This window comes from Coffea arabica, chromosome 1e, assembly GCF_036785885.1.
Source record: "Coffea arabica cultivar ET-39 chromosome 1e, Coffea Arabica ET-39 HiFi, whole genome shotgun sequence".
NCBI lineage: Eukaryota > Viridiplantae > Streptophyta > Magnoliopsida > Gentianales > Rubiaceae > Coffea > Coffea arabica.
The window spans coordinates 30,221,424-30,234,334 of NC_092311.1; the positions used below are offsets into that span (position 1 = coordinate 30,221,424).

Sequence of the window (12,911 nt, forward strand, 5' to 3'; positions counted from 1 at the left end):
AGGAAAGAAAAATTAGGGCTACAGAGTACAGACGGGAGATGACTTAGGTTTAGTATCACATATACGATGAAATGACGACAATACCCCTACCCTTCGAGCCTCACGAGCTTCAACGAGCCGAGCTGTGCTCGGCTTGTTTAATAAACGAGTATTGAGTAGAGCTCGAGCTCGGCTCGTTTCTCTCTGTAAACGAGCCGAGTCGAGCTCTTATCGAGCCGGGTCGAGCTCGGCTCGCGAGCTACCCGGTTCGATTAACAGCTCTAAAAGCGATTTCCTTCTTCATATTGTCCCACCAATAGGCTCCTTTGAGGTCTTGGTACATCTTGCTACTACCTGGATGGATCGTATACTTGGACCGATGGGCCTCCTCTAAAATCTCCGTTTTCAACGCTTCATTCTTCGGCACCACTATTCGGTCCCAGTATTTTAAAATACCCTCAGGACTAAAGTTGAAATCAGTTATTTCCTTTTTTTCCACCTTCTCTCCCTATTTCCGCACCATTGTATCATCCTTTTGAGCTTCTTTAATCCGCTCCAATCGAGTCGAAGTTACCTTAATGTTACCGAAAACCACCTTATGACTCCCAAAGCAGGGTTTCCACTCGCAAATGGCCTCTAACAAATCCCACTCTTTGATCATTAGCCCTGCTACCTGAGCCTTGCAACTTAAGGCATCGGCCACTACGTTCGCCTTCCCCGGGTGGTAGCTGATGGTACAGTCGGAATCTTCCAGAAACTCCATCCATCGCCGCTACCTCATATTCAATTCCTTTCGCGAGAAAAGATACCTAAGGCTTTTATGGTCGGAATACACCTCGAACGTTACCCCATATAGGTAGTGCCTCCATTTCTTCAGAGCGAAAACAACCGCGGCTAATTCCAGATCATGGGTTGGGTAGTTTTGCTTGTGGGGTTTTAACTTCCTAGAGGCAAAAGATATCACATTTCGATTCTGCATCAGTACACACCCTAAGCCTTCTCGTGACGCATCAGTATAAACGGCAAACCCATCAACTCCGTTAGGCAAGACTAACACTGGCGCCATAGTCAACCTTTTCTTTAACTCCTGAAAGCTTGCGTCACATTTGGCATCCCACACAAACCGACCATGCTTCTTCGTCAAGTCGGTTAAAGGACCGGCCAACTTAGAAAAATCTTTAATGAAACGCCGGTAATATCCCGCTAAACCTAGAAAGCTACTAACCTCGGTGGGGTTTTCTGGCCTCTTCCAATTAGTCACGGCCTCTACTTTCGCCGGGTCAACTGAGATACCCTCTTGAGAAATTACGTGCCCTAGAAAAGAAATTTTCTCCAGCCAAAATTCGCACTTGCTGAACTTGGCGTACAGTTGATGGTCTCTTAGGGTTTGTAAAACGATCCTCAAGTGTTGTTTGTGCTCCTCCTGCGTCTTGGAATAAACCAAAATGTCGTCGATGAAGACCACGACAAATCGATCCAAGTAGGGTTTAAAAACCCTATGCATTAAGTTCATAAACGCGGCAGGAGCATTGGTTAATCCAAAGGGCATAACTGCGAACTTGTAATGTCCATATCTCGAATTGAAAGCGGTTTTCGGAATATCCTCCTTCCTGATTAGCAACTGATAATACCCTTGGCAGAGGTCTAGTTTCGAGAAGACCACTGCTCCTTGCAATTGGTCGAACAATTCATCTATGTGGGGCAGTGGATACTTAGTTTTAACCGTAATATTATTCAGGCCCCAATAATCGATACACATCCTCAAACTGCCATCCTTTTTCTTCACAAACAGTACAGGGGCTCCCCACGGAGACCCACTCTCATGAATGAACCCCCACTCCAAAAGATCGTGTAATTGCAGTTTTAGCCCCTTAAGCTCCGTAGAGGCCATTCGATACGGGATTTTTGAGATAGGCGAGGTTCCCGATAGCAAATCGATCTTGAATTCTATCTCTCTCTCTGGAGGCAAGGATACCAACTCATCAGGAAACACGTCCGGATATTCCCTTACTATAAGCACGTCATCCACCTTCAACTTATCCGTGGGATTGTTGATTAGGAAGGCTAAGAATCCTTGCGTCCCTCTATTTAGCAGTTATCTAGCCCGAATGCCCGAAATTAGGGCGGATGAGGCTAACCTTCCCCTTATATCTAACCTCAGGGTCGCCTCCCCAGGAATGTGAAACTCTACCACCTTCTTTTTGCAATCTAGTTGCGGGGAAAAAGCAAGAAAAAAGGAGAAACATGCAAGACGGTTGGAAGGGATAGGAAGAGAGCATCTGAGGAGAGTGAGAGAGGAAGGAGGAGACTGTGGAGAGCAAGAAACAAAAAAAAGGGAGAAAAGAGGGTTTCGGGGAAGAACAAACAAGGGAGAGGAGGAGAAAAAGAAAGAGAAAAGAAAGAAACCAGGAAAAGAAGAATCTGGGGAAGAACAGAGGGCTTAGGACAAGAAAAAGAGAGGAAAAGGAGGGGGGAAGATCGAGTACAAAAAAAGAAGAAAACTTGCCGAAAAATTTTCTTCATCAGGCTGACGAACTAGCCTGTTTCAGGGCCAGATTTTGCCTTCGATTTTAGTTTTTTGTGGGATCATTTGGTTTCTACACACTCCTGGGAGACAATAGAAGAAATTTTGTTCACAAATTACTGTGAGAAAACAACTCTAAGTAAGCCAATTCGGGACCCAAAATATCGGGTTCATCATTGCTGAAGTTTTCTGCGACGAATTTCTCAACTTCGTTTCTGGAATCAGCGTGCGTTTCTGGGCATATCTCACGTTCAACTGACCACAAAATCATTATCAGGTAATGTTACCCCCTTATTTGTGTTGATTTAACACATTTTTTGCAAAAATCAGAGCCTATCATGCGTGAACTGTCAAATTTCCTTTTTTTGCCGCTGGTTTGGTGAGCTTATTCCATGGCTTTATCATGTTTGTTTTTTGATAATTCTCTTGTCGTTGTTTCCCTTTTTCCAGTTTTGTGTATCTTGGGCGTTAAGTTTTAGAAATAAAGAGCATCAGTTGCATAATCTGGCTTGGAATTCATTTCGTTTGGTCTGTACTTGGATAAAGCAAACCCAGAAACCTGGTGGAAATCTTTTTGGATGAACCTGGAGTTTGTAAACTTTTTCCATTCTAGTTTTCCGTTCCCTTGAATGTAGAATAAGCTTATGGAACTTGAGATTAGTTTCTGGTTTGAAATTGTTGTTAAACTTTGTCGCGTGAGATTGCTGAAGTCCTAAAACCATCAGAGGTTGCAGAAAGTTTTAGTTGCAGCAAGCTTGTTCGAAGCTTTGCATGAAATACTTTCCAAAATTGCATTTTGACCCCTATATTTTTAAATAATTCTGATTTGGCCCAAAAAATTGGAAAAATCAATCAATATTGTCCCTTTAAAATGTTAATTTTCTTTGGTATGATTTAATGTGATTTTTGGATAGATTATTTATGAGTTTTAGGATGAAATTCAAGGTTTAATATTTTTGTATAGATTGATAATTTTTTATTTGGGTTTTATCAAAGATTTAAGGATTTGGGTGATATTTTCATGGGTATTTGATTTACTTTTGTGAATTTGGGTGTGGTAGGCCTTGTTTTGAATCCTTAATTTTATTTTAATTTGGACCCCTAATATTTGTAATAATAATAATTTGACCCCTAAAACTTTTATAATTGTTTCAATTTGGCCCTTGCTTTTTTTTTTTTTAGATTCTTGAATATAGGTTGTTTACTTTCATTTGAACGCTTTAATTGTTCAATTTCATGTTTATTTCCATCTTATGATTATTTATTAATTAAAGTGGTACCTTAATCATTTTTTTTTTTGTGTTGGAAGGTAGAAAGAGAGAAACTTCATTTCATTAGGTCACCAATTTAAGAGAGGTATACTCTACTCTTTATTTTACTTTTACTTGATCCTGTGTGCTCCTATGTGATTTTATGTGTGTAATTGCATGTTTTAATTTTGTTTCATTTATTTATTTATTTGTTTTATTTGTTTTAATTTTGTATATTTATTTTAATTTAATTTTTGATTATTTGAAAGGCGATTAAATGGCAAATTGTAATAGTTAGGCTATTATTTTATTTCATTTCATTCTTTCCCCTTTTAGATTGTAGTCAAGGCCCCCAAATGTAATAGTTAACTCTTTATTCGCTTTTATTTATATGTTTGCATGCTTGTGTGCTTATGTGTTTACTCACTTTCTTAGAATCTTTGCATCTAAATATCATACTTATGTGTTATGTGCTATATGTGATTTATGTGTTTATTTACTTTTATTATGTTTTATATGATTTATTTGATTATAATAAATGCATGATGTCACCACTCTAGTCCAACGCTAGTTGTGGTCCTTTTTTCCGATTTCTCACTAGTCCAACACTAGTGAGAACTTATAAACATGGGTAAGTCAAACGCTAGACCCTTAGGGGCCGTCCATATGTTAGATCATGTTTGTGTGACAAATCACTACACTTCATGCATATTTTCTGCTTTTTAGGATCCTTACCATTTTGCATGATATTTCCTCTATAAATATCCCTTATCCCTATGTATGAAATATAACATTTTGATTTGCATCTCATTTAGGAAAATTAGAAATAAGTTAGATCATTTGTTTGACCAAAAATTAGGAGAACTAACCCTTTAAATTTGGGATATGGACGAGTATGGCCTCTAACCTTAGCACACTCGTATTCCCTCTATTAAAGGAAAAATTGAAGTCACGAGTGTTAGTTCCCTGCATCCCTTATGATGCATTCCCTTAAGTTACGTATACCTATATATTATAATTTTTCTATTTTTTCAAGTCTCATTGTTGCATATTCATGATCTCTTCAAAGAATCACTTTTGGGCGTCGTAATTAATGCGTTTTGCACCAATCAAGTTTCGAAAAGACATATTGACCATTTCGATAGCCATTAGGTATAGGTTTGCATTCATATAGTAACATCCAAATGTGATAAGTTTTAGGTTAAAATAAGAAAATTTTTGACTAAATCACGCAACTAGCCTTGACTAGGTTGAAAGGGTGCCTTGAATTTATTCTTGCCTTCCCTTTCTTCAACCGTGACCCCCGAACTTTTTTCTCTGATTTTCGAAGAGTTGGAGTCGTTTAAAAAGGGTTTTAGGTGCCTTGGTACACCTTAACTCAATACCAAGTGGCGACTCCTATTTTTTATTAAAAACCCTTTTTAAACTATTATTTTTGGGCCAAAATCGTCACACTTTAAGTCCCATTTTAGGCCCTTTTTCTTTGTTTATTCTCAACAAATCAAAAATTCATTTAATCAATCAAAAATCATTTTTATAAACCTGTAATGTTATTTTTTTCATAAAAATGGGGTGCAACACTACGTGTATACATAATTTTAAAAAGGATAAAGCCTATGACAACTCGAGTAGTAAAAGCTTAGAGTGGAACAACTTATTAAAGAGAAAGGTAAGGCTCACCAAGGCTTTGCCGTTTCTCGTAGCATGGACAGCAATGTTTGAAACGCCTTCCTCCACCATGTCTCTATCTTTTGGATAGCATCTCTACACATTTGTTTTCTTTCTCAGAGTGTTGGACTTCTGTATTTTAAATTTTTGCATAGGTCTTGATGTTCTTTGAGGTGGCCGTCTTCTTATTCATTACTTTTATTTTTTGTCAGTAAAATCACAGTACTTTCAGTTTCTAGTTTCCATCATGATCAAATGTCAAACTAGTACTCCCTTTGTCTCATTCTGATAGTCCCAATTTTTTTTCACACAGTTTAAAAAAAAGTAGTTAACTTTGTTAGAAAAACAAATTTAGATTGCCATTTTTCTAAAATACCCTTATATTAAATAAAGTTGGCTTTTCATATATCAATATGTTTGGAAAATCTAAATGCATTAAATGGGATAGGTTATATTCAATACTAACAATCTATATTAAATAATGTAGTTTATAGTAATAACAACTTACATTAACTAAGGGTATTTTAGAGAAATTAAAAGACAACTACATTCTTCAATTGAAAAGTGGATTACAATTTGGGACAGACGAAAAAGGAAAATAGGATTATCAAAGTGGGACGGAAGGAATAATATTTTTTAATAACTTTGAATATCAACTAATTCTTTTTCAGCTCTTGTTTATTTATTCATTTGGCATAAAAATCAGCAATAACTAAAAAAAATAAATTATCCAAAATCACTACTAAACTATGGTAGTTCCACCACTTAATTAATCCACAAACTTTATATATATATATATATATATATATATATATATATATATATATATATATATATATTGTGACACTTTCTTCTCTATCTTAAAAAGAATCTCTATCTCTAATAAAGCATACTATTAAAAGTAGCCTATCCTAATAAGATTTATTATTGTAGCTAATTATCAAACAACAAATATAGGCATAAAAATCTTGACATTTATTGCTTTGTAATTGTGCTAAATTACTATACAATTGTTTAGAAGAATAAATTGAACTTTATTAGATGAGGGCATTTTAGGATTTTCATTAAGCTTTTTTTTTTTACCCTATTTTAAGATTTGGTTACTAAAAGTGTCAAATCAAGAGAGTAAGTGTAATTTATAAAACTTTAAGGAAGTTCAGTGAAATTAATTAAAACCTCAAGGGAGGTTTTTGAAATTATCCCTAACAATAAACATATGGTCAAACTCGTCTTTTACTACTGATCAAACAAAAGAGAATATAAAAAAGGTGGCTAGGTTGTGGGCTTTTTGACCAATTTCGACAAAGTTCTTGCTCTCATAAGTATAAACAACTTAATTAACCGTAGATAGAGATGAAAAAGCTTAAATAAAAATCATTAGCACCAGAACGAGTATCTCCATTCTACTGTTTATTCACGCATTAATTTCAATTAGATATGTAGTGACATACCCATTAAGTTAAGTTAATTGAGACATTACCCAATTGAAAAATGAAAACATAAAATTTCATAGGGTCTATCTGTTATGCACTCGTTAGGATGTGTACTAGATGTTAAATTTTTGAAAAAATAAACTTAATTAAGGAGAGAGTATAAATGCAATAGACAGTAATAATTGTTAGTGCATGTGTTCACATAGTAGGTTGGGTCTGATAAAAGTATGTTAAAAAATATCCATTGGGTACCTATTAGAAAACCAATTTCATATATCATCAATACATAACCACATGCAAATATGTTATGTGTATAGAAACTATATTAGTAGAAAGTATGAAACGGAAATGGTCAAACAGCAATTTGCAAGTTTCAATCAGGAAATTAAGCGCTTGCAACTCAAAAGATTTTCTCAAAAGAAACAAGATGAAGGAAAAACAATTCCCTTGCAAAAGTAAGGTACTTTTTAATGTCAATGAGGTATAATATTTATTTATCCAGCAAGGCCCTCAACCCTGGTTAGAACAACTGCGTCCGTCTGTTGCTCTTTGTCTCCATGATTTATGTCGTTCTGAGGAGATAGTGCTGGCACTACAGTAGCTGCAGATTCAACTGACCTTTTTTCTACTTCACCGTTAGCACGTATAGTCTTGAATATTGCTTTGGTCTCCTTATTCTTTGCCCAAAGGAAAGAGTACAAGCCCACAATGATAAGGAACATACCAAGCAAGCTACAACAATAATTATAATCTCCAATTAATTGTGAAAAAGAAACATATGTATACTCCAATTAACTTATAAACTGATGTTTACCTTCCAATGGTGATTGCTTCCCCAAGGAAGAACGCTTCCGCGATGGCCACAAATACAAGAGATAAGGGGTTGAACATAGAGGGATAAGTTGGGCCTCGTTTTGATATAGCCCAAGAAATCAAGCAAAATGATGCAGATGTGGCCAACGATCCCTGTTATGACAATTACGACACTTAATTAGTTAATATCTTATACTAGTAAGTATATTTATAATTTTCAAGTCCATAGCCTAGAAAATGTTGGAATAAAAGATTTGATTAGACTCTTACCGAGTAAAAGATGGTAACTAACTCTAAATTCCATCCTAAATGCCAAGCTGCTTTGGATCTATCTATGCACAATCCAATAACTACTTGTTGCACTGATGCTATGATGCAAGTATAGAATGTTGACCAGAACTTGTAGGGGAATAGTTGGAATAACTTAACCTAACAGAAATCCAACAAAATCATGTCATCACAGATTATAAATCTTATTACTAATCTACTAATCCTTATAATAGTTTATAACATAACATTTTCTAAAACCATGTAGTTAGGTGGATTACCTGTGATATGAACCACAAACTATAGGATAAGCAGCTGCAAACTAGAAATATTGTTCCCCGAGTCCACTTGCGAGGCTTAGTGGTTTTCAGTATGGAATGTTTCTCCACGTTAAGGTGAGGGATGTGGAAGGCCTTGCCCTTGTAAAAAGCAATAACCAGTGCACCACCAAGGCATAATATTGCAGCCATAGTCTTTATTTTACCAGCTCTGGTATGCAGCCGCAGTTCTTCTATTCTACAACCATTCAATATAAAGCATGCAAATGGGGGAAAATCAAAATGGATGGTCATTTTTTCTTCATTTTCTTTTTTGATGGCAAATCCCATTCAACATGGTTGGATGCCAATCCAAATTTTATTAATATAAATAAAAAATGACAATGAGGGGGACATAAATCAAAATAGATGGTTCTTTATGCTCTAGAAAGATGGAAAACAAGATGGTTGCCTAGACTACCTCAGAATTGTTGAGAGGAGAAAAGTGACTATGGGAATGAGGTTGAGGAAGTTTGTTGCGTACGTGGCTGTGGTATCCCCTAGGCCATAATAGAAGAGTCCCATCGCCATGGTTATCCTGAACAAAGTAGACATGTTGTACATTCTTAGGAAGCAATTAACGAAGGACAAAAATAGCCCTTGGAGATGATGATACGAAAAAGCATGCATGTTTGGGACATTTATTCCTGAGTTTAATTATGTGACACGCATTCATACATTTCTCACAAAGTAATCTAACAAAGATACAATTTACCTCCAAAAGATCGTGTGCAATGCACCAGTTGATTTAGTGCAAATGTAAACGTAAGATTAAGTCCTAAGATAGGTACTGCGTATTGGTGAGAAAGGGCAAAGGAAAAAAATCCTAATAATGGGTATGTGCTGAATCTTAATATCTTTGCCACCAATTATGGTACCATGATCTCGCCTTAACATTTGTAGGGTAATTAAGCCACCAGTCGAATGTCAACAAAATTAGCAAATGACCAAAATCTAGAAATAATAGACTGCGTGCATCTATTTCCTGCTCAAGGCTTTGCAAACTTGAAAATAGTCAGAGTAAGAAGGTTTCTAAAATTGGAGTTAGGATCTATTTAAAAAATGAAGAAGAAGAAGAAGAGGCAGATTAAAGAAAGAAATGTAAAGAACAAAAATCTTTTCCTTGGATTCCCATAAAATTCTAATTTTGGTTCCGTTTCACATTTATCCTTATCCCATCCTGATATTGTGAAGTGTGAACCAAAAAGTGGTACCACTTATTTAGCATTTTTTTTTGTAGTGGTTTTACTATTAGAACTACATTTCATTTCCCATGAAAAAGAGACCAGGATTGCACTGTCGCTATAATAATTTCTAATAAGAATTGTTGCAACTAATTAACTCCTGCACTAGTACATTGTAGTACAACTAGCAGGCCGGGATTTTTAATCTCCACGGAAGCACGAAAGGCAAATTATAATTCCATTGACCGTTTTACCAATTAACTTTTGTAACTATTGAACTTTGGTCCAATGGTCATGAAGAGATTCTTAAAGCTCTCCTATGCACCATGTTGAAAATTCAAATTTCACCTGATATAATAGTAGGCTCACCTTTGGCCCCTATACAAGTTCCGTTGGACTAGTGGAGTAGATTGTATACGAATTTACTTTTGTATACCAATCAAATACTGATAGATTAGCTATCTCGACTGGTATGAGAATTGCTTCTTTTTTTTTCTTGGATTTTGTGGTGCTTTTAAATAATAATTTAATCCTCAAAGCCATTGTGAATTAATTATGGGTAACTGATATTAATCTTGCCATCAAAAGTGTCTCATTGATTAGGAATTTGCCATTTTGGCAGTGGTCTTATCTTGTGAGTGTAAAATTATCACTCAATCTAGAGAACTAGATTTTAACATTTTCGGGACGTAACAAAATAACTAGTAAGAAAGAATATAGCTAGTGAATCCAGGAAATACTTTTAATCCTCAGCAGAAAAAAAGAAGGAAATAGGGTAAATTTTGTTTGTTAATTTTAGCGTTAAAAATGCAAGTTATAATCTCACTAGGTTTAATCTTCTATAATCGAATGCTGACACATACTCTGACAGGCCAACCTAACTTAACAATGTTATTTATAACTTGGACAAATTACCCTGCTTTTCAAAAGGTTAGTCATCAATACTATTTGTAGGTTCTCCTTTTCAGGCTTCTACTAATTTATATGGTCATATTCTTGAATAAGTTAGTTTACAATAAGGGCAGCTGAAGCTCACAGTTTCCTCAAGTAATTTGTCCATTTGTATAGACTATTGCTCTTGTTAGTTGCTATTGAAAGGAAACACATGATTAATTACGAAATGTACTACAAGAGTAGGGATGCATACCCGGTTAGTGCAACCACAAATAGCCAGAAGAAAATCAACCAGCTCAGCTTCTTTCCATTGCCTCTGCATTGTGGTCCAATTACGAGCATCATTTCATGTCACAGAACAGCATGATTAACAAAATCAGGGATTTTGAACAACAATAAAACCAACGTTATTAAGGAGCTAGAAAGAAAACTGAAGAGGTGAAGTCGGGAGTGGGAGAAGAGCTAGCAAGGGAATTAACAAGAATCAATCAAGAATCATATAACGTTGGTTATATACTGTTAACTCCCCTGCTAGCTCTCCTCCCACTCCCGACTTCAACTCTTCAATTTTCAAAAACAAGCTAAAATTGTTGTCAAGATTGATAAAATGGGACGGAGGTAGTACTAGTTTACGACCTTTCCCAGAAAAGAGCAAAAGGAGCAACACAAATAGCACCCACGACATGCCGATAGAACATGTAAGCGAAAATGAAAGAGCCTTGGTTCAGTATCAGTCTTGACAGAAGCTGCAACCCTGTGGCGATTGCTTGTATCGTGAGCATGCCGGCAGCAAGTCTTCCTCCCTGAATCCATTTCTTCACCGCCATCCTTCCCCACTAAATGTCTTTGTTTCTTTCTTTCAATGCAGTTTCTGCAACTCTCGTTCTCTCTAAATTCAGAGATCGATCAGTTAATACAGGAACGCTAGCTGTTTCTGTTACACGTACAACGCCATCATCACACCCCGGAAATCTGATCTGAAAAAGAGAGCAGCAATTAATTATGCATGGTTTCTTGGCTTTCTTGATCAGTTCTATTGCTCCTCCTCGACCATGCTGCAAAACTGGCGATTCATATGTTTAGGATGTTGGGAAGCTACACGCTGAAGAAGTACTAGTAGTAGGTAAATACTAGTAAGAGATTATTGGGAAATAGCTAAGGGAACAAACTCTTTAAAGCCAATTGGGAATGGGTGATCATTTTTATGCCTACTCTTTCGAGTCTTTTCTTGGCTTGTTGAATAGGAGGAAGGCAAAACATATATATGTGTGTGTGTGTGAACATTTTGGCTTCTGAGTTTGCTAGGAGTCTAGGACTAGTGTCAGTATTTACGTGTCCAATCTAACATTCTTTTGTCCATTTAGTAGTTACTCCTCTTTGCAAGCCTAAATATAAATTGTTTCCTCAGCTTAGACTTCCAAGAAAACAAAGTTCAGAGAACTTTTAGCTAGCTGTACCAAGTTCCTCATAAATGCACATACAAATTACACTAATTTAAACAATCCACACAAAGTTTAATCAAACACAAAAAATATATATATAAGATGAATAAAATGAATTTTCCCCAAAATGATTCAAAACATAACGAAATTATCTATTTACAGTTGGAACATACAAATACTATCTGATTATTTAACTCTACAACAAATAGACCTACAAACTCGAGTTGGGACATGGTGATCAAGCCTTCTTGCCATGGAATGGGGCATCTATACTATAGGAATTCAAGGAAAGCAAGTACAAACTGCAAGACACATAGGTCATGTGTTTTAGACTTAAAGAAGGGAAGTTGCATTTTGCATGCTTACATCATAGACATCCTGAGAAACTGGTAACTAGAAATTGTAACAAACTGTCTTGGCCGAATACCCTACATTGAGCAGTTCAGGACAGGAATCGAACTTTATGCGATTGTAACACCTAGGAGAAATTTGCATTAAGAGTGCCGGGACTAACAATCCATGATTTCCTTTTTTTTTGGGCAAATTACACTTCAACCCCTATGGTATAGCTAATTTTTACATAACTCCCCTCTAGTTTTAAAAACTATATATAACCCCCTTCATAATTTGGATTAAAGTATCAAAGTGACAGAAATGATCATTCGTAATGGAAGCTATGAAAATGTCGAAATTACCCTTGTTTAAAAACTAAAGTGGTTTAAGTGACCAAAATATGTAAATATAATATGCATAACACTCTAACCCCGTATTGTTTTATATTTTAGTATATAACCCCCTTATGGTTTAGTATTTTATCATATAACCCCTTTATGATTTTCAATATATATACATAATCCCCTGTGGTTAATAAATAATTTTTAACTTTACATAAGGGTATTTTTGATATATTAGTTGACTCCGTTACGGATTGTAAATTCCGTCACTTTGATATTTTAATCCAAACCATGAAAGGGTTGTGTAATTTTTGAAATCATAATGGGGTTATGTAATAAAATACTAAACCACAAGGGGGTAAAGTATAATTTGCCTTTTTTTTTTGCGAAGAAAGCAGAGGAAATAAAAGATGTGAGAGCGACAAAACAAGCGCGACTGTTGTCTTTGGCTGTGGTTGATTTCTTG

General features: G+C 35.8%; 1 protein-coding gene across 2 annotated transcripts; it reads right to left on the reverse strand.

Annotated features, from left to right (window-relative positions):
- Positions 1–7,192: 7,192 nt before the first annotated feature.
- Positions 7,193–11,556, reverse strand: LOC113689029 (WAT1-related protein At5g64700). 2 transcript variants are annotated; one of them, XM_027206866.2, is made up of 7 exons: positions 10,966–11,556; positions 10,583–10,645; positions 8,673–8,789; positions 8,216–8,450; positions 7,938–8,096; positions 7,669–7,820; positions 7,193–7,586 (listed from the first exon to the last, which is right to left on the reverse strand). In XM_027206866.2, the coding sequence occupies exons 1-7, from the start codon at positions 11,154–11,156 to the stop codon at positions 7,349–7,351; spliced, it is 1,155 nt and encodes a 384-aa protein (XP_027062667.1). In that variant the 5' UTR covers positions 11,157–11,556; the 3' UTR covers positions 7,193–7,348. The 2 variants fall into 2 exon arrangements, with proteins under 2 accessions (XP_027062667.1, XP_071910166.1); XM_072054065.1 differs by lacking the exon at positions 7,938–8,096.
- Positions 11,557–12,911: the final 1,355 nt, after the last annotated feature.

Bases quoted from the DNA above. Each gene is read 5' to 3' on its own strand.
- LOC113689029 (XM_027206866.2), bottom strand. From the start codon at position 11,156: ATGGCGGTGAAGAAATGGATTCAGGGAGGAAGACTTGCTGCCGGCATG. The intron at 10,646-10,965 runs GTCGTAAACTAG...ACCACAATGCAG, and splicing joins TTTGCTCTTTTCTGGGAAAG to AGGCAATGGAAAGAAGCTGA. The intron at 8,097-8,215 runs GTAATCCACCTA...GATTTCTGTTAG, and splicing joins GTTTGTGGTTCATATCACAG to GTTAAGTTATTCCAACTATT.